The sequence below is a fragment of the Mesocricetus auratus genome, unplaced genomic scaffold (assembly GCF_017639785.1).
Source record: "Mesocricetus auratus isolate SY011 unplaced genomic scaffold, BCM_Maur_2.0 Super-Scaffold_100006, whole genome shotgun sequence".
Classification (NCBI taxonomy): domain Eukaryota; kingdom Metazoa; phylum Chordata; class Mammalia; order Rodentia; family Cricetidae; genus Mesocricetus; species Mesocricetus auratus.
Window position 1 is genome coordinate 10,350,500 of NW_024429190.1, and position 27,493 is coordinate 10,377,992.

General features: G+C 43.2%; 1 protein-coding gene across 1 annotated transcript in view; it reads right to left on the minus strand.

Moving 5' to 3' along the window:
- LOC101838290 (ankyrin repeat domain-containing protein 30A-like) overlaps positions 1–27,493 on the minus strand; it is a 120,181-nt gene that overhangs the window by 25,867 nt on the left and 66,821 nt on the right. Inside the window, exons 11-17 of the mRNA XM_040746629.1 lie at positions 25,237–25,294; positions 17,193–18,254; positions 14,289–14,654; positions 11,754–11,893; positions 9,457–9,490; positions 7,951–8,032; positions 439–646 (exon numbers count right to left, since the gene is read on the minus strand). Coding sequence (XP_040602563.1) covers positions 439–646; positions 7,951–8,032; positions 9,457–9,490; positions 11,754–11,893; positions 14,289–14,654; positions 17,193–18,254; positions 25,237–25,294 — 1,950 coding nt within the window. The remainder of the gene's footprint in view (positions 1–438; positions 647–7,950; positions 8,033–9,456; positions 9,491–11,753; positions 11,894–14,288; positions 14,655–17,192; positions 18,255–25,236; positions 25,295–27,493) is intronic.

Below are 27,493 nucleotides of genomic sequence, written 5' to 3' on the forward strand. Positions count from 1 at the left end.
AGATTATGAATTTACTTATTTGAAATGCTCACACCTAAATGAGGTGGGTACATTCTCTCCAATTGGACACCACAGGACTGAAAATGTTCTCCCCCTCTCGTGCGCTAGACCATAAGCCAGCAATTATGAAAATCCCACAGCAGATCTACAATATAATATGAAGGTTCAAGTGTTTCTTCAAAACTAAGATGTCCTGGGGCTGGAGAGATGGCTCAGTGGTGAAAGGCCCTGGCTGCTCATGCACGGGACCTTGGTTGGATCACTAGGACCCATCTGGTGACCCTCAGTCACCTATAAGCCTAGAATCAGGCAATGTGACGCCCTCTTCTGGTCTCTGTGGGTACTGCATGCATGTGGTGCACAGACACACAGGCAGGGAGACACACATACACATAAAATGAAAATACAATTTTAGAAAAGCCAACTAGGGTACCATGCCTCAAAGTGCAGACTTCTTCCCAGTTCACTCCTTTATGCTGTAACCAGGATTTTATTTTCTTAATTTCCATCTGTTCTCTCTGAACTTCACTAGCCATATTTTCCATGTTTTCAAGTTTTCTTAGTAGTTCGTAGTGACTGTTTTTAAGCTCCACTTGTCTTTCATTTGAATGAATCATATGCCAGAGTTTTAACAGGCTATCAGAATCTGTATGCGAGAGGACAGCACAAGAATAAATTATACATGTGCATATTTTGTACACAGGAACTGCGTTTTCACAGTCAGTCACTCATAGCCTGAACAATGAGGATCAGACAGTGTTAAATTCTGCAGATAAAACAAATGAGACCTTGTGTGATGGCTAGTCTTGGCTGTCTTCTTGACGACATCTGAGGTTAACTAAAACCCAAATGACTAGGCACACCTGTAAGGGTATTTTTCCCCCTTAATCAAACAATTTAAAGTGGGAAGGCCAACCTCTGATCTGGACCACACCTTCTGCTGGCAGCCTGTATGAAGGACATGGAGAAGGAAGCTCTCTCTCTTTGCCTGCTTGCTTTCTAGCAAGTCCATCCTTCATTTGCATCGGAGCCTACTTCTTCAGGATTCCAGCACGTACTGAACACCAGCTGAGACACCCAGCCTCATGGGCTGAACACCTACTGGATCCTTGGACTTTCTTCTGGTAGACAGCCATTGTTGGACTAGCTGGACCACAGCCTGTAAGCCATTCTAATAAATACCCTTTATATAAATATATTCATTCTATACATTCTGTGACTCTAGAGGACCCTAATACACCTTGCTTTTGCTTAGGTTCAAATCTAGGGGAGAAAAGACACAACATGTAATTTATATTCAGATAAGTGAATGTTATATATTCAGATAGATGAGCATTATATATTCAGATAAACACCATAAGAGACAGTCCTATGGTCACTGATGAAAACTGATTTAAAATGGGCTCAAGGTAGAATGTCCCAAGGAGGAAAAAGCAACATGGAGGGTGAGCTCGAGCCAGTTGGTCCATTCGTTTATGGAGACTCCATTGTAATCTACTTCTCTCCAAGATGGCGTAACAGGTACTGACTTCCCTTCAACATGAAACAGCAAGAAAACCAAAACAGTCAAAGTATTTTCTTTGGCAATTATTAAGATAATGGAGTATGACATAAAATGGGTGAAAAAGGTCATTCAGTGTTGTATTTCCCTGTAAAGAGAGGGTTCAGGGCAGAAAACAGGGAGAAGGAACCCATGTGGAACCCTCTGGACTCACTATGGTGAGGACAGAACACAGGAGGGAAGAGAGCGTGCTGCAGATCTGCTGAGACCCCTTCACCAGCACAGTATGACACAACACTTGTGCAGGAAGGCATCTGCAGGTGATGGAAAGACCTGGAAAGCTTCCAGGGAACTCCTTGCAGAATGCGAAAGGACTGCCCATTCCCAGAAGGTCACTAGATAAAATCTTAAGTCAGGGTACAGTGGGTTAGCAGAAAGGTTCTGCTAATACTGGGTAGAACCCAAGGCCAGGTCTGTAGGAAGGGTTGAGATGTTTGAGGTATCTTAAATGTATCACTCTTAGTTACTTTTCTATTGCTGTGCTAAAACACCAGGACCAAGGCAACTTATAAAATTTTAATTTGGGGCTTACTTTCAGAGGGCTAGAGTCTATTGACCATCATGGCTGTGCACAGCAGGAAGCAGACAGGCATGGTACTGGAGCAGTATCTGAGAACTTACATCTTGACACATAACCAAGAGGCAAAGCAAAAGGGACACACTGGGAACAGCACAGCACCAGTCTTTCTAATCCTCAAAGCCCACCCCCATGACACACCTCCTTCAGCAAGGCCACACCTCGTAGTCCTTCCCAAACAGTTCTGCCAACAGGGGACAGGTGGCAACCATTCCAGTATATGAGCCTGTGGGGCCATTCTCATCCATCTCACCACATTCCATTCCCTGGGCCCCATAGGCTCATGGTCATATCATAATGTGGTTCTCCCAATAGTCTTCCAGAAATGTCCTGCCCAACACTGAGGGTCAGGGGGGACTGGAGGCTGTCATAAGAACAGGAAGGAAGGGCCAAGCTGTTTAATGTGACTTAAACATATCCCATATTGAAATTCAAAGAGAGGTAGACTCATGAAAGCTTCCTTTTTAAAAATTTAATTTTTCCTCGAACAAATCCAAATCAATAGGAACTTAATTAAGAACACAATGGTGAATAAACTTAACTACAATTCTGCCTTGAACAAGGCAGGTTTGATCAGTGTCAGTCCATATATACACTGTGTTTTTTTTAATTGTACTGAGCTTTCACATAATCTGAAAAATTCACAGAACCACATATCATAGGAATATTGAAAAAACATAAGATGTGTATCATGAGTGTATAAAAATACATACAAAAGAGTCTATCTTATAATCTGTTAATAAAAGAAAACATAGGAGACTGTAACAAGCAGTTTATCAGAGTTATGAGAATACTTCTGTCCCTATGACGTGGTATGACTTAAAGTCAAGACAAATATAAACTATGGTTAAAAAAAAGAGCCACATCCTACAACTACACCACTGCAGCAACCTAAAAATTGCCTCCTGCTCATCCTGTTAGACACCCCAGTGTGAGGGCATCAGCTTAACCGCCTGTGAATGCCAGCCATCTCTTAGCAGAGCAGGTCTCTTTGACTCTCAGATAGATTGCTAATTGCAATCCAAATGACTTCTCACAGCTCTCAAGTCCTTTCTACACTTACCACACAGAATCTGTGTCCACTGAACAACAGTTCCCTAGGCGTTCTGTTTTAGAAGTCAAAAGATGCTTGCAAATTTTGGATTGTCAGGGGTTGCCACTCCTGTGCCCAGTAAAATGTTACTGAAGAGTCAATAGACTCTAAGTAATTATGTAACATGACCATGATTGAAAACTTCAGGTGAAATACATTGTCAGGCTAAACACAAAGTAAGCTACAACTACACCCTGCAACAACAACAACAACAAATAACAACCACTACCACCTAAGGGCTAGAGAGATGTTCAGAGGTTCAGACTAGTGGCTGATCTTGCAGAAGACCTGAGTTGGATTCTCAGTGCCCACATGGTGACTCACAGCCACCTGTAACTCCAGTTTCCGGGGATCTGGTGCCCTCTTCTGACCTCTGCTGGCACTGCACACACATGGTGACCATGCATACATTCAGGCATACCCCCATACACATAAAATCTAAAAATGCGATGGAATGCAGGGCATTGTGTTCATGAACCTGGCTATCTGCATACGACCTGGAGAATACCAAGACAGTCAACATTCCAGCATGGATGGAGAGGACAGAACCAGGAGGTCGCATACTGCCCAGTTTGTGCATCCAGAGACAAATACAAGACACAAAATTTGGTCGCAGAGTTCAAAGAAATTCACAGATGCCTTCTGAAATTCCAAACCCACCTGCCCAGTAAGGGATGGAGCAGTCAGTGGGACGGTGTGGAGCATAAGCAAGCCTCATCTCGTCAATAACAGGCTAAGATCAGAAGCAAACCTTTAGAGGACTATTTTTGTTTTTTTCAAGACAGGGTTTCTCTGTATTGTTTTGGAGGCTGTCTTGGAACTCACTTTGTAGACCAGGCTGGCCTCGAACTCACAGAGATCCGCCTGCCTCTGCCTCCTGAGTTCTGGGACTAAAGGTGTGCGCCACCAAAACCCAGCTAGAGGACTATTAAGTCAAAACAATCTCAGAAATGTGTTCCCTGGTGATAGAGAAATCAAATTGGAATTTAATGATTAAAATTTAATAAATATTGGCCAAAGTATCAAAAAAGACAGTTTATTTTTTTATTTTTTGAGGCAGGGTTTCTCTGTATTGTTTTGGGAGCTGTCCTGGAACTCGCTCTGTAGACCAGGCTGGCCTCGAACTCACAGAGATCTGCCTGTCTCTACCTCCTGAGCACTGGGATTAAAGGCATACACCACAAACGCCTGGCAAATAAAGACAGTTTATTAAAGGAGACATACAATTCAGGCCTAGTGTGTGGTTAGTTTCTACTGTCAACTTCATATAATCTAGAGTCAACAGGGAAGAGGGGACCTCAGCTAAGCACTCAGACTGGCCTGTGGGCATTCTGTAGGACATGGCCTTGATTGCTAATTGGCACAGGGAAGCATAGCCTGTTGTGGGTCACATTGTCCCAGGCAGGTAATCCAGGCTGTATGAGAAAAGGTACCTGAGTGTGCCCCTATGAGAGTCAGTTGGTGAGTTAACAACATTGTTCCATTGTCCCTGACTCCAGGTTCCTGCCTTGACTGGCCTCAGTGATCCAGAAGTGTGAGTTGAAACAAACTTTCATTTGTGTAGGTTATCAAAGAGACAAAGGAAATCAGAACACACAGTAGCACGGGTCTGTAAGCCCAGCTACCCAGGAGGTTGAGGTAGGAGTATCAAAGGCCATTAGTACTGGAGCCACACTGTGAGTTCAAGGCCAGCTGAGAAACTTAGCAAAACTCTTTCAAAGTAAGAAAGTAACCAGAAAGTTGGGAGATTCCGCTCAGCGGTAGAGCAAATGCCTCGCATGAACAAGGGCCCAGAATCACACACACACAAACGCCATACAAATAGAAAATAAACATGTGGGAAGAAGCTTAATAGTGACTTTAAAAATAACACTGAGTAGTGTTGTAGAATATTAATTGAAGATGTGTTACATTTGTTTATGCTGTGAAACACGTGTTTTAATGCTGCAAAGATGTGTTGCATTCTTTTCTTTTGCATTTGCTTAACCCTGTGAAGTTGTGATTTTTTTGCCTGTCTTAAACACCTGATGGTCTAATAAAGAGATGAACAGTCAATAGCGAGGCAGGAGAAAGGATAGGAGGGCTGGCAGGCAGAGAGAATAAACAGAAGGAGAAATCTGGGAGGAAAAGAAGAAAGAGCAAGACAGAACAAGGAGAGAAGGACGTCAGGGCAGCCATCTGGCTACACAGCGAGCTATGCAGAAAGAAGTAAAGAAAGGTATATGGAATAGAGAAAGATAAAAGCCCACGGGCAAAAGGTAGATGGGATAATTTAAGAAAAACTGGCTAGAAACAAGCCAAGTTAAGGCCAGGCTCAATAAGAAAGAATAAGCCTCTGTGTGGGATTTATTTGGGGACTGGGTGGTGGGGACCCCTGAAGAATAAAGAGTAAAAAGGGTAAAACAACACCACAACAACAGAATGGGGGGACAAACCCCAACTAGACACCTCATGTCAGCAAATAAAAGCCCTGTTGTTTGCTAATGGGGTGACATTACAATCTACTGCCAATACTCTTGGTTGCCCTCCAGAACTTGACAGTGAGGTCCTATTGCTGAAGACACCTTGCACTCATAAGAGAACATAGAGAAATGAAGCGGGCACTCACCCGCAGGCCTCAGCCCTGCTGGCTAGCTTTCATGGCACTGGGAGGGGGGGGAAAGCACTCAGCGGTCTCACCCAGCTGTGAACCCTGCAATGACTGGCCCGACAAGATATGCCCCTGGAGAAACAGTGGCGGGAATGTCAGGGTAAGCCAACCACTTTCTGATTGGGTCTAAGGTCTGTGCCATGAGATGGAATCCATTCCTAGCACAGTTAAAGGGGCCAAGAAATTGTGGCTAAATGGGTCAGAGGCCCTAGGGAAGAATTTAAAATTATTATTCAGCTAAATTGACTAGACACTAAAATGACCTCTAACTGCTATATGTAAATGACTTGTTGCTATAAACATACATCAGAGTGTCTTCAACCCTCATCAGAGAAGCTTCTCCTTTCAGTAGATGGCGATGAATACAGACTCTCAATAGTCAATGTGTAGAGAGAGTGAGGCTGGGGAGTAGTCAGCCCCAAATGGGACATACATATCACACCCCTGCCCAAGGCTCAGGGACCCTTGAGGAAGAGGGCTTGGAAAATTCTAAGAGGCAGAGTTGTGGATAACAACAAGACACAGACGGGGCAGTTACACATAGGAAGCCACAGTGGTTGTTACGGCAAAAGACATGCATAAGCTTGAGCAGAAAACAATCCCAGCACTGGACAGGGAGATGGGCATAAAATCCCACGACAAGCTCAAGGCGCTATTGGCATTTGATAGCAGTGGGGAGAGAAAGAGTCAGTTTCTTTAGTGATGGGACTTCTGGTAGGTCACAAAGATGCCAGGGCAGGTCCCATCCTCAAGACTAATTGGGGAGAAATGGAGGGGGGGTGGGGAGGAGCTGGGGAAGGGCAGGTAATATGACCAAAATACATCATATGCAATTATCAAAGAATTACTAAAAATATTGCTTAAAGGTGTCGTGATATACACAGTAGCCACTTACTGGAATGGTAGAACTGAAAAAGGCCCATGATACTACTATGCAAAAATACAGAGGAGTTGGACACTATAATTCTCTTGTACTGGTGATGGAGGTAGAGAAGGATTTAAGGACTTTTCAGATGAATTGGTAGCTTCTTAACTGGGATACAAGACAATTGAAACAGCTGTGGAGGAAGATACATTGTTACCCACGCTGACAATGGTGGTGAAGTGTGTGTTTAAACATTCAGACACCTCCTAACCCATGGCAAACTTTACATACATGTAATTTATCTTGGTCAAGAATGTTGCTGAAGTTTTTCTTGTCTTGCCTGGTCCAACAGCTGCTTTGCCCCAAATAAGCACACAAGACTTGTATTAATTTTTAAACCATTGGCCGATGGCTTAGGCTTCTTCTTACTGGCTAGCTCTATCTTAATTATTAATATATTTCTATTATACTTAGTATTTCCAAGTAGTCTTGGCTTACTGGAGAATACCCCAACCTGTTACTCCTTTGGCGGCTACATGGCATCTCTCCAAGTCCTCTCTCTGACTCAACCCCCCCCCCCAAGAATTCTCCTGGTCTCCTAACCCCGCCTATCTTCCTGCTTCTTTTGGCCAAACAGCGTTTTATTCATCAACCAATAAGAGAAACATATATACAGAAGGACAACCCCTATCACAAGAAGTTACTGAAAACACACAGTTCTGTTACAGTAACAAATGTCTAAGGGATAGCGGGCTGAAAAGAGACCCACAAAAAAGCTAGAACAGCCAGGGAGAGTGGGCTCTTGGCAGAAGTGACAGCTGGGCTGGACAGACAGGTTCTGAAGTTTCAAAATAGATAGTTCTGGGATAGAATGGATCAAGGGTCAAGGAGGTAGAGTTCTAAGGTTACTACAGCGAGATGAACCCAGTGTGGATGCCTCTCACATTGGGCACAGCACAAAGCAGGAGTCCACAGAGTTGTTTAGCCACAAGTTTGAAGTGGTTCTCTGTCTAGTATGGTACAGAGGGCATCTCTTGTGGGCCCAGAACCCGAACACTTCAGCGTTCTGTGACTCAGGACTGAGGGATGAACAAATAGGACGAAAATGCAGCAGAGACCTCCTGTTACACAGCACCCTGTCTCACGTCCCTTCAAGGGCTCACTCAACCTCATTTGGACTCAAAGCAAGGACAGGGCAACTCACCATTGCCAGAGGCTGTTGCAGAAGGCTGAATTTGGCTGTTGGCTTCTTCCATTTCATTTACTTGATTTACTTGGGTTTCCATCTGTAAAATAGCACTAGTTCAAAACATACCCCACATTTATACAGCATGTAGTAAATGCACAGAAGTTGTGGTTTCCAACTTTAATAAAACACGTAAGTAGAAATGTAATTCTAGATAAATTGATTTTGTCAAAAGAAATTCTGATTAATTAACATCTCCTGTTGATTAATAATTAATTAATTTTGAGAGCTTTTACTATGGCCTAGAACTTTCCATGAGACCAAACTGACCTTGAACTCACAGATATCTGCCTGTCTCTGGGATTAAAGGTGTGTACCACCGCACCCAGCCCTAATGTCTCCTATTTCTTAATTTCTTTTTTCAAAACCTACTACTTTACAAAAGTCTTATTACTTTACCTCCATAATATATTTCGGCTGATACAATATCATATTGTCTTTGATAATATATCTTAATAAAATAATGCTTTGATACTTTTTATTTACAATTAAGACTAATATTTACAGTTGCTTGCAGTTATTTTATTTCTCTTTTTTTAATTTAAACTAGAAGCAAGCTTGTTTTACATGTCAATCCCAGCTCCCTCTCCCTTCCCTCCTCCCCTGCCCCCTACTAATCTTGACAACACCCTACCCAATCCCTACTCCTCTCCTCAGGGAGGGTGAGGCCCTTCATGGGGGGTCTCCAGAGTCTGTCATTTCATCCAGGGCAGGGCCTAGGCCCTCCCCCATGTGTCCAGGCTGAGAGAGATTCCCTTGATGTGGAATGGGCTCTCAAAGTCCATTTGTATGCCAGGGATAAATACTGATCTACTACCCAAGGCCCCATATATTACTAAGGCCACCAAATTTAAGGGGTCTTGAACCCCAAACTGATGACTGCTAATTTTGCAACTGAATTGTGTGGAGAAGCCTGGGCCATGGACAGTCTAGAATGGGTAAGATCCGTTATGCCTTGAACTGAAACCACCAGGACCTGGAATTCTGTAGCTACTCTACCTCCTTCCTGCTCAGCATCAGTCTCCATCACCTTCAGGGAGGAGTGACTTCCTTCAGGGAGGAGTGACTTCCTGGGTTACTCTTTTTGGCAGCTTGGCACACAGAAACACTGTCCCATTCCTCTGGTTGAAACTATTATTTTTCACATAATAAAACCTAGTGTTGTTTCCAAAACCTTCCTTGACATGACTGAGTCTGTAGGAGAGACACTGCTCTTGTGAGGACTCACAGGCCCAGTTGCCTACCAGATACCCATGGTGCAGGCTTGGGGGGGGCAGTACTGGGGATGGCCACCGGGAGGAGGCTGCAGGTTCACATCCTCACTGCTCATGGTTATGGGTGGCAGCTGTGACAGCTGTAGCTCCTCCCAGTGAGATGTCACTCAGCCTGCAGCCCAGGTTGCCCGGGGTCTGCTTCCCTCCCACAGCCAATCAAACTATGTTTCTGATTGTGCATTTATGGTACCTTGTGCTTTTCTGCAGCTTGTCTCTTTGTCAGCCTTAAAAAATAAAATAAAATCGTTTCAGGCAAATGTAAAATATACAAAAAACAAAGACTATCTTTTTATATAACAATCTCTTTAGTTATAATTTACTTCACATGCCCATAATAGTTGCATTTGATTTAAAGTACAATCCTTTCCTATAAAGTAGATTAAACTATAAACAGAATTTAAACTTAAGGAATAAAGAATAATAGTACTTGTGATGTTAGTTCTGATTATCAACTTGACACAACCAGGAGTCACCGGAGAAGAGGATCTCAGCAGGGGATTTCTAAATCAGGTCGACCTGAGGTCATGTCCATAATGGACAGTCTAGATTATACATTAGATAATGTGGGAAAACTCAGCCCACGGTGGGTGGCACCATTCCCCACGCTGTGGATCCTACAGTGTAGACATATAGAGAGGGGCTGAATACAAGGAACCACACATGCATTTCTCTCTGCTCTTGTCTCGGGATGTGTTGGGACTAGCTTTCTCCAGCTCCCCTCACTGTGATAACCCCACAGGGATGGACCGCAGCCTGGAATTGTGAGCTAAAATCAACCCATTCTCCCCTGAATTGCCTGTTGTCTGGGTATTTTATCCAGGGATGGAAACAAAACTGAAACACTATTGATGTTGTAATGAAGAATTTCACTTAGATCAGTTTTTCAGTAAAGCCAAAAGAAAAAAAAAAAGATTTTTTAGCATACGGTTTCATTCTTATTGTCATGAAAAGACAAAACCAGAATTACCAACATTAAAATTTATTCACAAAGCATTACTTAAGTCCTCTTCTCAGAGAAACCCCTTTAAAACACTTATTCACATATCTATTGAAAGTGCATGAGTATTTTGCCTGCATCTATGTCTCCACACGTGTGCCTGGTGGCCCCAGAGGCCAGGAGAGGGGTTTGGGATCCCTTGAGACTAGAATTACAAATAGTTCTCAGCTGCTACTCAAACCTGGGTCCCCCACCTACTTACTGAGCCTTGTCTCCCACCCAGAGACACCCTTCTTTATACCGGGTTAGTGCTCTCTATCTACCATGCAACTGGGGCAAGCTGCTCCAAGCCCTCTCTGTGTGTCACAGCTGTTCTTTCCCTCATACTCTGTGGGATAATGCACGAGGTGATCTGTAAAGGAAGGGTGTTGGTAAGAGACGGGCAAGCCACTCTGTGGGTGCACACAGACAGCTGACTGGTTCAGAAGTGAGCCTCAGAACTTCGGAGGCTGCATGATATTGTATAAACCACAAATGCCCCATGCCACAACACACTGTGAAAACAATATGAATTATGAAGTGACATAACAGCAAATGAATCCATGTTTTCATGCCATTTGTGGTTATAATTACAAACAGTAATTCAGAATCTTGTAATTAACAAAAAAGGCTGAACTCTGCATGGTGTCATAGGCTTGTAAGCTCAGCGCGCACTACAGTGTGATTTCCAGGTTAGTCCGGGAGGCTGAGTCAGACTGTTTGATGGTTAAAATGGTGACAAGAAACCTGGGATGTATCACAGGGACAGAGTGCTTGTTTAGCATGCATGAGACCCTAGGCTCAACACTATCCTCAAAGCCTGAAGAAGTTGATAAACTAACAGAATTTAGGAAAAAAAAGGCAAATTAGTCATTCAATGAAATTAAGTTACACTTAAAAAATTCTTCACCTGGACGTTGGTGGCCCACACCTTTAATCTCAGCACTGGGGCGGGGGGGGGGGGGGCAGAGGCAGGCGGATCTCTGTGAGTTCAAGGCCAGCCTGGTCTACAGAGCGAGTGCCAGGATAGGCCCCAGTACAGAGAAACCCTGTATGGTCCTACACAGATGCACATACAGACAGCTCTAAAGTGACTCAGGAAGCGTGAGTGAGTGAGAGAGAAAAGAGAGAGAGAGAGAGAGAGAGAGAGAGAGAGAGAGAGAGAGAGAGAGAGAGAGAATGCACACATATAGAGATATGGAGTTGGGAAGGAAAAGTGGTAGGGGCTAAAATTCTGAAAATGAACTTATTTATAAAATTCAACTTTTATGAACGTGCATGGAGTCATTGTGTTACAATATCCTGTGATAAACACCAAAATAAAATTTAAAATTTCTTTAAAAGGGATTACAGCCTTTAATTCCAGCACTTAGAGGCAGAAGCAGGCAGATCTCTGTGAGTTTGAGGCATGTTAATCATGCATGCTAGCCCAAAGCAGGATTAATTTTAGGACAGAATGATTGACTTTGAAATCTTCCTACAGTCTTACTTAGCAAGCTCATCTTTCTCCTCAGTAGGGAGCAGCTTCTTGGTCCTTCCCCCCTGTCCTTTCGACAAGCAGCGCACTGTCTTTAGAGCCAGTGCCCACAAGACGCGGCTTCTCTGAGACTTCCACTTCCAGACTCGGCCACTTCTTGCTCATTTCTTCAACCTTTGAAGAAGTTTGAGACAAGGATAAATGTTATTGTTCAGAAAAATTAACTTTTATTGTTTTCTTCACTTGTCCCTTATTTTCACTGTGTGATTTTAGTGGATAAAAAGATTTCTGTAGGGCTGGAGAGATGGCACGGGGGGGGGGGGGGGTAAGCAAATTCGCTGTTCTTGTAGAGGTCTTTGGTTCTGTTCCCAGCATCCACTCACAAGGCAGCTCACAAGGTCTGTAACTCTGGTCCCAAGGGATCCAATGCTCTCTGCTGTCCTCTGAGGGCAGGAGACTGCTCCTGCTGAGCTAGCTAAACCTGCCTCCTCGGTCCAGCTGTGCACCCTATCCCTGACTCATTGTTTATCTGACTGTAACAGCCTCGCCTCAGGTGTACACAGTAACCCTGCCTCCTTGGTCAGCTGTGCATCACAAACACTAAGCAGCTAGGGCTTCATCCTCTCCGTTAAGACCCAGCCCACTGATCCAGCTCTCCCTATGTCTGTCTTTTCTTCATTCCCCTCCCTGCCCCAGTCAGGTCAATCCCGGGAGCTGCTCAAGGATGCTGCGAATTTGCAAAATATTTTAATATTTTCCTAGGAGGGAAAATGTTTCATTTACATTTTTAAATACATCTCTAGATTTTTATGAATCTTCATATTTCAATGCATCTTAGACCTCAGTGTTTTAATCTGTATCAAATACATTTTTTAAGCTGATGATGTATGTTCTTACACAATATAAAATAATAAAAATCATATGTTCTGAAACATAATGTATGGGATGCTTTAATCAAGATAGATCTTTGATTCATGTAAAACTGAAAGTGTACACCTGCTCTCAAAGTTTTACCAGTAATGTGGGATTACAGCTTCCAATGGGCTGAACAGAAAATATCCAGTTTGCACACATCACAGCTCAACCACTGTGTTGGTTTGGGTTTGTCAAACTTAGAGATATTTCTATTTCTTCTCATTCATTGTTTAGTTCCAACTGACAGCTAAACCTGCCTCCTTAACTTATACACCCGTCCACTTAATTTATCCTTAAGCCAATGCAAGTATACCTATCAAAAGCCAACAATACCAGGCCAGGTGTTGGTGGCACACGCCTTTAATCCCAGCACTTGGGAGGCAGAGGCAGGTGAATTTCTGTGAATTTGAGACCAGCCTGGTCTACAGAGCGAGTTCCAGGACAGGCTCCAAAGCAATACAGAGAAACCCTGTCTCGAAAAATCAAAAAAAAAAAAAAAGCTAACAATACCATACTCCTCTATGTTTATTTTATTTGTGACATGGATAAATTGATTTTCTAGGTTATATGCTACTGGAAAGAAAGATTGGATTTTATTAGTGAAAATATTTTCCTTAACTTTTAACAGTAGAAAGTACCTCTACCTAGACACAGTTTCATACATGGATAATCCCACTGTTTAGGGAAGCTTTTTGTTTGTTTTGAGACACAGCCTCTCTATGTAGCCCTGGATTCCTAGAACTTGATGTGTAGACCAGGCTGGCCTCATACTCACAGAGATTGTCTACTCTGTCTCCTATGTGCTGGGATAAAAGGCATGGACCACCATGCCAGCCTGTATGGAAGCTTTTCATCAGCAATAGTCAGTGTAATCCATTTTTGAAAACAAGAATTGCAGCATCTTTCTTTTTCATCTTTGAAACAGGGTCTCACTCTGCAACCCTAGTTGGCCTTGAACTCACAGAGATCCACTTGCCACTGCAGCAGTAGGGCAATCCCTGAATTATTTATATTATCTTATCAGCGTCTTTAGTTGAAGAAACCCTGTGGCTACAATTCTTATGTGCAGAGGCATTACGTATACTTATTGCTTGCATATGTGTCTGCGCACCACACGCCTGGCACCTACGCAGGCCAGAGGAGGCATCAGACCCCTAGGAACTGGAGTTACAGATGCTTGTGAGTTGCCATGTGGGTGCCTGGGATCAAATCCCCATCCTTTAAAAGAGCAACCAGCGCTCTTAACTGCTGAGCCGTCTCTGCAGTCCCTGTGTTTTGTGTAATTTCAGCCACAGGACTCATTTCTTTGAGGTATGTAAGCCACTGACTGCCCTTTGGCTTACTAGGCTTGGGTTCTGTCCAGTATCTAATGTCCAGTGCCTACTGCTAGCACACAGTGTCAAGCATGTTCTTCCTTACAGTTCAGCTCTAACCCTTCTAGGGACTTCACATGCTTGTCTTCTGAACCACAAGGAGGATGCCCTTGTTTGCGTGCAGAGTGTGTTGGCTTCATCACTCAGCAAACGCACACGGAGGGCATGCTCAGTGTACCTTCGCTCAGTTTGGGAAAGTCCACATGACTTCAGACAGGCCCTCCCCACACACCTGTACCCCCACATCATGCAGATTATTTGCTGAGGTTACAGGTGATTACCTTGAACTGAGTTCTTCCTCTATGGCTACCCGGAAGTGGTTCTTCGTCAGAGCAGAAGTTTTCAAACACATGCCCAGCTGTGGGCTGTAACTCACAGCTGCGTTTGTCTGGCTCCCGATAGTTCCCTGCCAGGTCTCCAGTGAGAGTCGCTTTCTCATAGGCTTTCACTGAAGAAGCCTCTGGGAGTACAGGTGCGCACTCTCCATCACATTTCTTGTTTATTTTGCGGTCTTCAGACATTTTCTCCAGATGCAAAGGCGGAGGGTGGATTTGTGTGCTTTCCTTCTGAGACTGAGGGGGCGTTGGCCTGGCTGGACCTGCAGATGCGTTTTGTGTTTGGGGGCATGTCTTTGAGAGGACTTTGTCCTTCAGGAGCCACAGGATACAGATGAGAAAAATAGAAATATATATTTACATTTAAATTTCTGAACATATGTTTAGATACCAGAAATTACTGTGCAGTAACTTTTTAAAAAAGTAATTTAAAAAAAGAAAAATAATTTACTTAACTAATACGAACTGGAAAAGTTACATTAACCACTGTTGTTTGGACAAAACAATTATGAGTTAAATTAATTATTAATTAATGCTCTGTGTGTTAATTTACCAAAGATGAATCTTTTATTTTATTTTATTTTATTTTTTTTGTTTTACGAGACAGGGTTTCTCTGTATTATTTTGGAGGCTGTCGGTCCAGCCTAGCCTCGAACTCACAGAGATCCACCTGCCTCTGCCTTCCAAGTGCTGGGATTAAAGGCATGCACCACCACCGCCTGGCGAATCTTTTATTTTTAACATTACAAACCTTATATAAAAATATTTGACCTCAGCTGGGCGGTGGTACCGCACGCTTTTAATCCCAGCACTCGGGAGGCAGAGGCAGGCAGATCTCTGTGAGTTCGAGGCCAGCCTGGTCTATAGAGTGAGTTCCAGGACAGAGTCCAAAACAATACAGAGAAACCCTGTCTTGTAAAACCAAAAAAAAAAAAAAAATTGACCTCACTGAACCTCAAAAAGTGAGTCATGCCTGTGAGGTTCAGTTCATTGTCTTACAAACAACTTGGGGAGACTGAAACTATTAAAAGACAAACCCAAAGTTTCACATTACTAACAGCCAGAGAACATTAACACCAATCACACAAAAACTAATTGCTAAGTTGCAATTTAAATCACACAGCAATGCACTGTTTTAATCTGCATGGGTTTAATATACTCCAACATCCACAGAAGACCACATCCTAAATATCTATGCTACTCACGGACAAGGCCACTCTCAGTTTAGTCAGAGGAGCCTGTCCTCACATGAGCAATGGTTAACGCAAAGGCTCATGGTTTCCCTAGATGCTGAGAATACGTGACCGTTGGGTGCTTAGCCTTAAACAAGGCACTCACAGCACCCACCCAGGGCTCAGGGAACACCGTGGAAGAAGGTCAGAAAGAATGTAAGACTGAAAGCTAGGGTGATGGCTGGGAACCGCCATCCTAGACTCCACACAAGCAATGCAGTCATTAATTTGCAACAGCTGTGGCCACCTGCAGCTGCTTCACACAGCACTGGCCTGTCAACAGTAAGTCACGGACCGGGAGGGCCTCAGGGCATCCTACCTTCACTGCTAACTACTGGGAGGAGGGAAATGGTGGTCTTCAGTTAGGTACTCACAGCCGAGCCCACCAGGGAATCAACCGATAGCTCTGGAAGCATGGCCATGCAGACGTCCCTTGTAAAACTCAGTGGGTCACAAAACAACATGAATAGACATGGATGAGATTTTTGGGGATGGAGGTGGATATGGGTGCAGGGAGATGGGAGGGGGGTAGAATGAAGGGCAGTAGGTATTGTGAACATGAGGGAAGAGTTCTAAGAACAGATTGATAGCAAAAAAGCTTCATGGCATGTATCAATTTATGACACTGAATTGAACAACACAGAAAGTGACTGTTTATACAATTATATACTTGACTACAGCTGAGGTATCTCCTAGCAGGTACAGGCTTATCTTTAAGTCTACTATCTACTTCAGTACAGATGCTGAGAATAATTATTGACCAAGAGACATTAGTTCTTTGAATTTCCCACGAGTCATTGCAGCTATGATACAGTAAATTTAAACCACAGGGCATGACTTCTGACCGTGGCATTTCTGACTGCTCTGTGAGTGGAAGCTCAGCCACACAGGTCTATGGTGCAAGCTGACCTCTCTCTATCCTGAGAGGAAGCTCAGCCACACAGGTCTATGGTGCAAGCTGACCTCTCTCTATCCTGAGAGGAAGCTCAGCCACACAGGTCTATGGTGCAATCTGACCTCTCTCTATCCTGAGAGGAAGCTCAGCCACACAGGTCTATGGTGCAAGCTGACCTCTCTCTATCCTGAGAGGAAGCTGCACATGGAAGCAGGGAAATACTCAGAAAAATATCTGCTCTCAAGCAGCAACTTTAAGACTACACTGTTTTATAACTAAACAGTGTTAAATGTTAAAATGTTAAAAAAATTAAATGTCAAATATGAAATAAAAATTGCTTCTGAGCCACGCAGTGGTGGCGCACACCTTTAGTCCAGCACTCAGGAGGCAGAGGCAGGCAGATCTCTGTGAGTTGGAGGCCAGCCTGGTCTACAGGACGAGTTCCAGGACAGTCAGGGATACATAAAGAAATTCTGTTTTGAAAACAAAAACAAGCAAAAAATGCTTTTGAACAGGTTATTATGAAAGTACTATTTGAAGTATGGCACATTAGTAACACAAAGGTGGTTGAAGCGGCTGATGTGGCAGTGTGTTCCACTGCTTAGGAGATAGACCATCTCCTTGGCTATGCAAATCATGCATAGGTAACCTGACTTTTACTGGTGGACCGTTTTCACTTACAGAAAATTGGAATGGAACTCATGCCAGCAAAAGAGCAACTACCTCGTTTTCAAGGTGGACTTTCTCCCAGGCAAGGATCTCTTCCTCCACTATGCGGAACTCTTTGTTGGGCAGCCTGTCCTGAGAATCTTCATCCGCCAAAGCGCTTACTGTCCTGCCACCAGGCGGCTTGGCTCTGACGGTTCCTGCCGTGTGCACCCGGGCTTCGCGCTTGCTGTGGAGTGGCTTCCCTGTGCTCTTACTTTTCTTGTAAGTGTCGTAAAGGGTAGAATCACCCCAGCTTTTTAATTCGCTCACGTGACTCCTTTCTTGGGAATCTGAGAGCCCTTTTGATTCACTGGACTTCGGCATGTGTCTGATATCTAACTGACAGTCCCTGCATTTTGGTTTCATAGTTTTTTGCAACTTGTTCCTGAACTCACAGCCTTCTTGCTTTTCACCCATACATACTTCTGGGCATTTACCTCTTACCTTTCTACTTTCTATATTTTTAGAAGATTTCTCCTTGCATTTATGAAGGGATTCTTTTATTTCAAACTTGTTATTTTCACAGTCTAATTTAGTTTTCATTAAGGGAAATTTAGTAGTTGACTGGCCACTGTTTTCCACGACCTGAGACGATGAGGGAGATGGAAAGACGTTTCCAAGGCCACCTTCCTTCTGCCCGGGAAAGGTCTGCAGTGCCTCAGACACCAGGGCGGCAGCTCCATATCCGTCCTCACAATTGAGCTTATCACCAGCCAGTTTAGGGGAGGCCGACTTGACGGGTGGTGTTCCTGAACAGTCGTCACGTGATGGCTCTTCCTCGTGGCGAACATTACTTTTGACAGGTTCACAAATCTCACCGACCTTCTGGTTTAGCTGGTTTACAGCAAGTCGTAGAGCGTCTTTACGCTCCGGTGTGTCTCCTTCTATCAACGCTCCCCTGAGCACTGGACCCTTTGCAGATCTTGAATGCCCGGACGTATCTTCTCCATCAGAAGGCTTGTTCATCTCTGGCTCCTGAACTTGCTCTTGGAGTTGTAAACGTGGAGAGTTCGTTTGCTTGACTTGATGCTGGGATGCTCCCTGCGCCAAGGGATGTTTCTCTAACTCATCCTTGTCCTTGGAAATCATAAGGCATGAGTAAAAATATTAAAAGAAGATTTAACATGTACCATTTGGCTTTTCGTAATATATATTTACTTACACAAAAATCACACAAGCAAAATTAACAAATAAAACTAGTTTAGGACTAGTGAGATGGTTTAGAGAGTAAATAAAGCTGCTTGCTACCAAAGACTGACAGTCTGAGATCAACTCCCAGAATCTTCCTGGTGGAAAGAGACAACCAACTCCCCCAGATTGTTCTCCAATCCTCACAGAGTGCTGAGATATGTACATGTTCCCACACATACAATAAATAAATAGATAAATGTAAAAATCCCTCATTTACCTTAGTCCTCCCAATAGAGAACATGACCCAGGAGACTTAACTACTTAATACTACTAGACTAATCCTCACTTGATATGTGTTAGGTAATTTTAAATACTACAAGAACATTCTCACATAAAAAAGTTTTATTTCACTATTCCTTAAATATTGAGCTCCGATGTTCACTGACATTTATTTAGCCTCTGAAAATCAGTAATTGAATAGAAGGAGCGCTAAGATGTTTACTTCCAAAATGGTGACACCAGGCCGGGCGTTGGTGGCGCATGCCTTTAATCCCAGCACTTGGGAGGCAGAGGCAGGTGGAGCTCTGTGAATTCAAGGCCAGCCTGGTCTACAGAGCTAGTTCCAGTACAGCCTCCAAAACAATACAGAGAAACCCTGTCTCGAAAAACCAAAAAAAAAAAAAAAAAAAAAAAAAGTGACACCATGTGTGCAAAAGCAAATTAATACTAGAAGAAGAAAATTTTAGTATGATGTTTGAATAGCCTGCAGATGTGATGGCTTCCTAAGCTTTCCAAGTTGAGATACAGCTTCGAGAAGTATGGCAAGCCTTAACAAGAACAGAAGCCCAAAAGAGAACACTGATATATTAACTATCTAAAACATGCCAGGTCCTTCTCTGGGCATGGGCCCTGCGGATTCTGGGGGTTGACCTCAGACTGTCAGTCTTTGGTAGCAAGCACTCTTATTTACTCCCTGAGCCATCTCACCAGCCCCCAAACATGCCAGGCCTTTCTCTCTTTAGTTATGAGAAGAAAAAGACCTTGGAGGTGATTGTCCTACTGCTGGCAAACTAGGGAAGGCTGGAGAGATGACTCAGTGGTTAAGAGCACTGGCTTGTCTTCAGAGGACTGGGGTTCAGTTCCTAGCACCCTTATCATGACTCGCAGTCATCTGTAACCCAGTTCCAGGGAATCCCACGCCCTCTTCTGGCCTCCATGGCACTTCATGCATATGGCGCACAGACATATGAGCACACAAAACACATAAATAAATAAATCTGATGGCTTGACCTTCCTTTCTGAATCTCATTAGGATTTTACACATTAAGTAACCTGGTGTCATTCTTCAGATTGTAGAATTGTAGATATTAGTCACAGCCCATAGTGTTCTTGTAGCTTCTACACCTGCATTTCTTTTATTTATTTATTTTTTATTTTTATTTTTTGGTTTTTCGAGACAGGGTTTCCCTGTGGCTTTGGAGGCTGTCCTGGAACTCGCTCGGTAGACCAGGCTGGTCTCGAACTCACAGTGATCCGCCTGCCTCTGCCTCCCGAGTGCTGGGATTAAAGGCATGCACCACCACCTGCATTTCTATACTGTGTGTGTGTGTGTGTGTGTGTGTGTGTGTGTGTGTATGTGTGTATTGCTCATAACAGTTTTATTAAAATGACTCTTACTGAGTAGCAGAATTGTACTAATCATCCGTGTGAAGCACCAGGAACCAATCGCCAGCATTGAGGTAGTGAGCACATACCACCTTGTTAATTCTACATGAGAAATGTGAGGAAAAACTCTTGGCAGGCACGAAGTCTCACATGTATGTATCCTAGGCTGATTGCATCAGCTCTGTGTGGTGGATTGCAGGCACACACAGGCACATCTGGCTCCCTTTCATACTGTAACATCACTTGACACTTATTTAACAATAATGGTAACATTAAGAAAATAAATACTTCAGAATCTCAAGGCAATTTTTCATCTGTCTCCTTGACTAACATTCATGTGATCTCTATAAAATGTCAATGAATTATGACAATTAATCCTGTGATTTGAAAAAATCTGTACATCTAGCTGCAGTTATCACAATGAAATGAAAGTAACATCACACACACACACAAAGAACCCAGAGATTTGAAACCTCTTCAGAAAGGTCACCTTACAAATGAAGATAGCAAAGGAAGCCTGCAGAGAGATGGACCACTTCTTTCACTAGTTTGTCTGGTCTTTGAATGGTGTCCTTCGCATAAGAAGCTTTTCATTTTCACAAAGTTCCACTCACCATTGGTCTTTGTGTCTGTGCCATGGTGTCCTGTTCTGTGTCAATGAGTTCAAGTCTATTCCTCACATTCCCTCCTATCAGGCTCAGTGTGTCTGCCCTTTCACTGAGGTCCTCTACCCATTTGCAGTTGAGCTTTTGAAAGGTGATCAATGTGGATCTGTTTGCATTCTTCTTCTATGAGAAGCTGTCCACTTTGATGTGCACCATTTGTTGAAGATGATGTCTTTTCTCCAGTGTATGTTTCTGGCTTTTTCTTTTAATCAAAAGTCAGGTATCTGAAGGTGTGTGGATTTATTACGTCTGGTTCTTTGTTCTGATTCCATTGATAAGTGTGTCTGTTTTTAGGCTATTATACCATGCTGTTTTTGTTACTATAGATCTACAGTACAACTTTTAAATCTGAGATGGTGATTTTTCAACAATTCTTTTATTATTTAGAGTATTTTAGCTATCCTATTGTACAAGTCTTTCATTTGCTTGGCTAGAGTAATTCAAAGATAAATGTTTTTTTTTTAAGTTGTTCAGTTCCATGAGTTTTCATACTTTATGCTGTTTCTGTTGTTGATACCAAGCTTTGATCCATGGTAGTTAGATAGGAATCAGGGTGCTATTTCAATTTTATTTTATCTATTGAGACTTGATTTGTGTCCCAGTATGTGGTCAATTTTTGAGAAAGTTATATGAGCTGCTGAGAAAAGGTATATTCTTTTGTGTTTCGGTAAAATGTTCTGTAAGTATCAGTTAGGGGCTGGGCGGCGGTGGTGGCTCATGCCTTTAGTCCCAGCACTCGGTAGGCAGAGGCATGGGGATCTCTGTGAGTTCGAGACCAGCTTGGTCTACAGGAGCTAGTTCAGGACATCCTCCAAAGTCACAGAGAAACCCTGAAACCCTGTCTTGAAAAACCAAAAAAATAAAAAGTATCAGTTAGGTTCTATAATGATGTCATTTGTTTCAGCATTTCTCTGTTCAGTTTTTGTCTAGATGACCTGTCTATTGGTGAGAGTGAGATATTGAAGTTACCAACTATCACAACATGTGACTTTGGCTATAGGAGTGGGGGAACTCTCACAATAAAAACCAAGCAGGAATTAAAGCCATCTTTCCCCATCCCTTATGATTAGTCTTGCTTTGAAGTCTATTGTGTCAGATATTAAAATGGCAACATCTACTTGCCTTGGTCCATTTGCTTAGAATCCCTTTTTGCATCCCTTTTCTCTGAGGTGATGTCTGTCCTTGTTGGTGAGGTGTGTTTCTTGGATGCAGCAGGAAGGTGGATCCTGCTTCTTAAGGCTATCTGTCAGTCTGTGTCCTTCTTGTGGGGACTTGAGACCATTTATATTGAAAGTTCTTAATAAGCATTATTTATTGATTACATTTTTGTTTTTTATTGTGGAAATTTCCCCCTCTTTTGATTTACTGGTTTAGGATTATTTATTCCTTGTGTTTTCTTTAGTGTTATTAACCTTTCAGACTGATATTTTTCTAGTGCCTTCTGTAGGACTGGATTGATAGAAACTACTGTGGTTTTATCATGGAATGTTTTTCTTTCTCTGTTGATTGTGACTGATAGAGTTTCTGGGTATAGTATTCTGGACTGACATCTCTGAGTTAATAAAACATCAGTCCAGGCCCTTCTGTTATTCAAAGGCTCCATTGAGAAGTCAGGTGCTACTATAATAGGCCTGTCTTTATACGTGGCTTCTTTTTTCCCCTTTCTTTGTTCTGTGCATTTAATGTTTTTATTATTGGGTGTCATAGGTGATTTTCTTTTCCTGGTCCTGCTTATTTTCTGTTCTGTATGTTTCTTGTACACTAAAAGGCACCCCTTCTTTAGGCTAGGGACATCTTCTATGATTGAGTGGAAACCATTGCCCTGGTTTCTTCTCCCTCCTCGAGCCTCGATATTCCTAGGCTTGGTCGTTTATAGTGTCTTAGATTCCTGTATGCCTGTGTCTGGACGTTTTTACATTAAACATTTTCTTTAAATGAGATATCCAGTTCCTCTATCTTGTCTTCAGTGTCTGAGATTCTCTCTTCTATGTCTTTTAATCTGTTGGTGAGTCTTACCTCTGAACTTCTTGTTTGACATGGGAAGGTTTTCATTTCCAGTTTTATTTCAGTTTGGGTTTTCTTAGTGATTCTATTTGTTAAATTAAACTTGCATGTTTTGTGTTTTTTTTACAATTATTTCCTTCAACTGTTTGTTTGCATTTCTATGGTCTCCATTGAGGCATTTATTAATATCGTCTTTAAGGTCTTGAACATATTAATAATTGCTATTCTGAAGTCCTTGTCTTGAGCCTTTCAGCTAAATCACTTTTCCCAGGTGAATTTCTTCCATTAGTGCTGCTGGCTTCTGGGGGGGGCATGTTGTCTTGACAGTGCACGTTCGTGCTTTTGTTCTGGGCTCTAGGCATCTGGAGTTACGTTATTTGAGGTGTTCCTTGGTGTAGATGTCTGATCTCATTTTGCTGGCTGTTTGGCTCATTGGTTGCTGTTGCTCAGCCCGGATGCTAGACAAGTGTGACGGCTGTGGCATTTATGTGCATCTATGGGTTGCTGGGTGACAGAAAGGCACGGAGAAGAGTAAGGAGGTGGCAGTAAGGTGAGGGAAGGGGCCTCCGCCGCACAGGTCATGAGCAAGCAGTCTGGCCCAGGGAGACTCTGGGTCTGCCACTTTATGTGTTTCACAGCCACTGTGATGTCAGACATAGAAATCAGTACTTTAGAATCACCCTTTTGGGGTGCTGAAAGAATGCAATCCTGAGGATCCCCGAGTTTCAAAGTTGAAAGAAGTTCTATGTCAATATTTAACTGTCAATACTGAGGCAGGGTGGCCATGGGGTGGAGCACTAATTACATACACTTGGATCTGGGCTCAAACAGCACAGTTTAAAGTGGGGGAGGGGAAGCAATAAATACTAATGCCAGCCAACCTTTGGAGAGTGCTAGCAAGTGGCTCTAGTAGACAGTTACTTGAAAATGCTGACAAGTGTTTTCCAGAGAGAGTTTTTAGATTCTATTGCTCATCTTGCTTTTCATACTTTTATGACAGACACTGACTCTTAGGACATAGCACGACTGGTAAGTGGGGCACTGGATGTGCCCACAGGTGTTTCAATAACATGGTGACATTCTTATGAGAAGACAAATCTGAACTGCATACAAAAATGGACTCAGGCTCAGATCCCAACAGCCACAGGGCAACTCACAAATGTCTAGAATTCCAGGTTCATGTAAGCCAATGTCCTCTTCTGGCCTCTAGGGGGCACTACATGTAGTGCCCTTACATGTGGGCAAAACACCCACACAGATAAAAATAAATAATTAAAACAAAGACAAACATGTGAAAGAATGGAATAGAATACAGGATGCATATTAAAACCAAGCACTTAAAGCCACTTATTTTTTGATGAAGTTGTCAAAAACACACTGGAAAAAAGAAAGCCCCTGATCAACGGTGCTCAGAGCACTGGGTCTCCATATTTAGAAGCCAGGAACTAAGGTCCACACATCTCACTCAACACAGTCATCAATTTGAAACAGATCAAAGACCTTAATGGAAAACTGTAAATGTTTGAGGAAAGCACTTCAAAGTTATGAAAGTAGTAGTATGGATTTTCCTTCCACAAAGGACTCTAGTGCTACAGAAAATTAATAGATTATAGACACTGAGACTGTGTGCTATTAAAATCCTGCACAGAAAAGAAGACAGCAGCCAGAGTGAAGAGACAGTCTATAGAAGGTTTAAAAAAACTGTGACAACAATGTATTAGACATTGACTTCATAGCTAGGATATATAAAGGACTGCAAAAATTGAACATCAACAAACCAATTGTCAAATCTATCAACAGGCTCATGAACTGACTAGACATGTCTCAAAAGAAGCCCCACGTCTGCCTGCCTGGCTGCCGCCATGCTCCCTGCCATGATGGTCGTGGACTCCAACCCTCTGGAACCCTCTGGAACCATGAGCTCCAAATTAAATTCTTCCTCTTATAAGTTGTTTTGTCACAACAACTGAAAAATTAAGTGAGACATGTCAGTAAACTACTTCTGATAGAATTTCCCTGTCATTATGCATTTCTAAGCCTTTGTTTCAACTCCCAATGGCCTCCAAATGTTTGCTATCACCAAAGTTTAAAAAAAATTCACCACAAGCCAGGTGTGGTGACAGACACCTTTAACTACAGCAGTGGGAAAGCAGAGCAGGAGGAACTCTGTGAGTCTGAGCCAGCCTGGTCTTTCTAGTGAGCTCTAGGACATCTAGGCCCACACAGAGCAGTGGTTCTCAGCCTTCCTAATACTTCGACTCTTGAATACAGTTCCTCAAGTTGTGGTGACACCCAGACCATAAAATTATTTTTGCTGTTACTTTATAACTGTAATTTTGCTACCATTATGAGTTGTAACATAAATATCTGATATGCAGGGTATTTGATAGGTGACCCATGTGACCCACAGGTTGAGAACTGTCTATATAGAAAGACCCTGTCTCAAAACCAAAAACCAAAACAAAACAAATCAACTACAGAAAATTTGTATAGGAATTTTTTCAATAGTAGAGAAAGTACTGCATAATTTGGGATAAATACTGAAAAAGCTAAATTTAGAACAAAAAAATCAGTCTAGTAAAGCAGCAATTTACCTCAGCATTCTCTTTCTCTGTAGGATCACAATCATTAGCACCAGGTTCCTTGGAAACCCTTTAGAGTAAAAACACACAATAAGACATGAGTTTGGTTCTTTGAAAAATTTTTGGAGCATGATCAACTCTGTATATTAAGTGTATTTTTACTTGTATACTTTAAAGTTAATCTTTGTTTAAAAAAACACAAAGCTTTTAGTTACCTCCTCTGTCTTCATTTCTCTCATGAAGAGTGATGACAGCCAAAAATTTCACAGGGCTTAAGAATGATTAGACTCTGAGTAGGAAAATTTCCTCTCTCCAAAGCTAACTTAAAAAACCAGTTGCTGGTTCTCATGATTTTTGCTACATGAAGTGAGTGATGCTAACATAACAGGGACAAGGTGGAGAGAGGCAGGGTCTCCTCTTCATTGTCTATGACTGATTCAACAGTAAACTACACAATTAAAGATGACAATTTTGGCTCACACACACAGAAACAACATATTTAAAAGATCCCATTGCTCATCCTTAATTCTAAACAACGTAGGACATTCCTAAGACTAAAGTATTGGAAAACTGAGCTGGTTCGTTTTATGTCAACTTGATACAAGCCAGAGTCATCAAAGAGGAGGGAGCCTCAGTTGAGAAAATGCCTCTATGAGATGGGGCTGTAGGCAGGCTTGTACGGTATTTCCTTAATTAGCGATTGATGGGGGAGGACCTAGTCCATCCTTGGTGGTGCCATCATCCTTGGGCTGGTAGTCCTGGGTTCTATAAAAAAAAAAAACAGGCTGGGCAAGCCATGAGAAGTAAGCTAGTCAGCAGCACCCCTCCATGACCTCTGCATCAGCTCCTGCTTCCATGTTCCTGTCCCTTTTGAGTTCCCGTCCTGACTTCCTTCAGTGATGAACAGTGATGTGGAAGAGTAAACCAAATAAAGCTTTCCCTTTCCAATTTGCTTTTGGTCACGGCGTTTCACCCCAGCAACAGTAACGCTAGCTAAGCCAGCCATCATCTATGGCTGTAACTTGAGTTTCTATCACAGACCCCTCTCTTTTCTCACAACTGTCTGAGATGATCCAGCTGGGCAAGCGTGTGACACACTGACTTCTGCACCCCTAAAATCAGAACATGGTTTGCATTGATTTGGAAATGAAATGCGCCCTTTAATTTGCGCCCACAGATGGAGCAGAAAACTTGGCTTCCCTTTCCATCTTGAGCTGGCTTTCTTGGAATTCTCTTTCGAGTAATGCTCAACAGCAATTACATATGGATCCTTACTCAGCCTTTGCAAAGTTTAATCAGAGCTGCAACCGCAGATGAGCCCTGAGCTTCTGAGACGTTGGAAAGTATGCAGCGAGACCCAAGTAGTCATTTATATGGGGCTTGATTATATGACAGGCCAGAAACAAAGACATGACCTGAGGGGCCCCGGGTGCCATGGGAGGAGGGAGCAGGGAGGGGAAGTTCATCTCAAGGACGTTACTCACAGGTGTACAGTGAGTTCCGACAGAAAGAGCCAGAAAGTGAGAGAAAGTCGTTGGAAGTGCTTTCCCCGTGTCGTTCCAGGTCCAACAGGACCCTTGATGGGTGGAAGGGGGAGTGAGAACAACAATGAGGGATGCGGCCTTTCTGTCTGCGCCACGACCATCACGGACCACTTTCTAAAGGAAGATGGCGGAGCAGAGATGCCGCCAGGCCGCGCAGGCCCCAGGCTAAAGTATATGCTTTGGAACTATAGTTTTCTCCTGAACTTTTTCTCCAAACCTCCCTCCTCTCTCCCCTCCCTCTCTCTCCCTCCTCTCCCTCTCCCCCTCCCTCTTCTCCCCCTCCCCTCTACCCTCTCTCCTCCCTCCCCCTTCCTCCCTCCCTCCCTGTTCCCTTCCTCCCTCCCACCCTCCTCTCCTCCCCCCCTCCTCCCTCCTCCCCTTTCCTCCTTCCCTCTCTCTCCCTCCCTCCTCCGTCTTCCCTCCCTCTCTCCCTCCCTCCCCCCTCTCCCTCCGTTCCTCCCTCCCCTTCTTGCTGCAGTGCTGGAGGTGGCTTACAGGCACTCTGTAAGGTAAGGTCACTGTACTACCAATGATCCACACTCCAGCCCTGGGATCTTTGAGACAGGATCTGGCTATGTGGCTCAGGCAGGCCTTACACTCACGATTGCTTCCACCTCCAGAGAGCTGTGGTTACAGGCATGTGCCACCATGCCTCCAGAGAGCTGTGGTTACAGGCATGTGCCACCATGCCTCCAGAGAGCTGTGGTTACAGGCATGTGCCACCA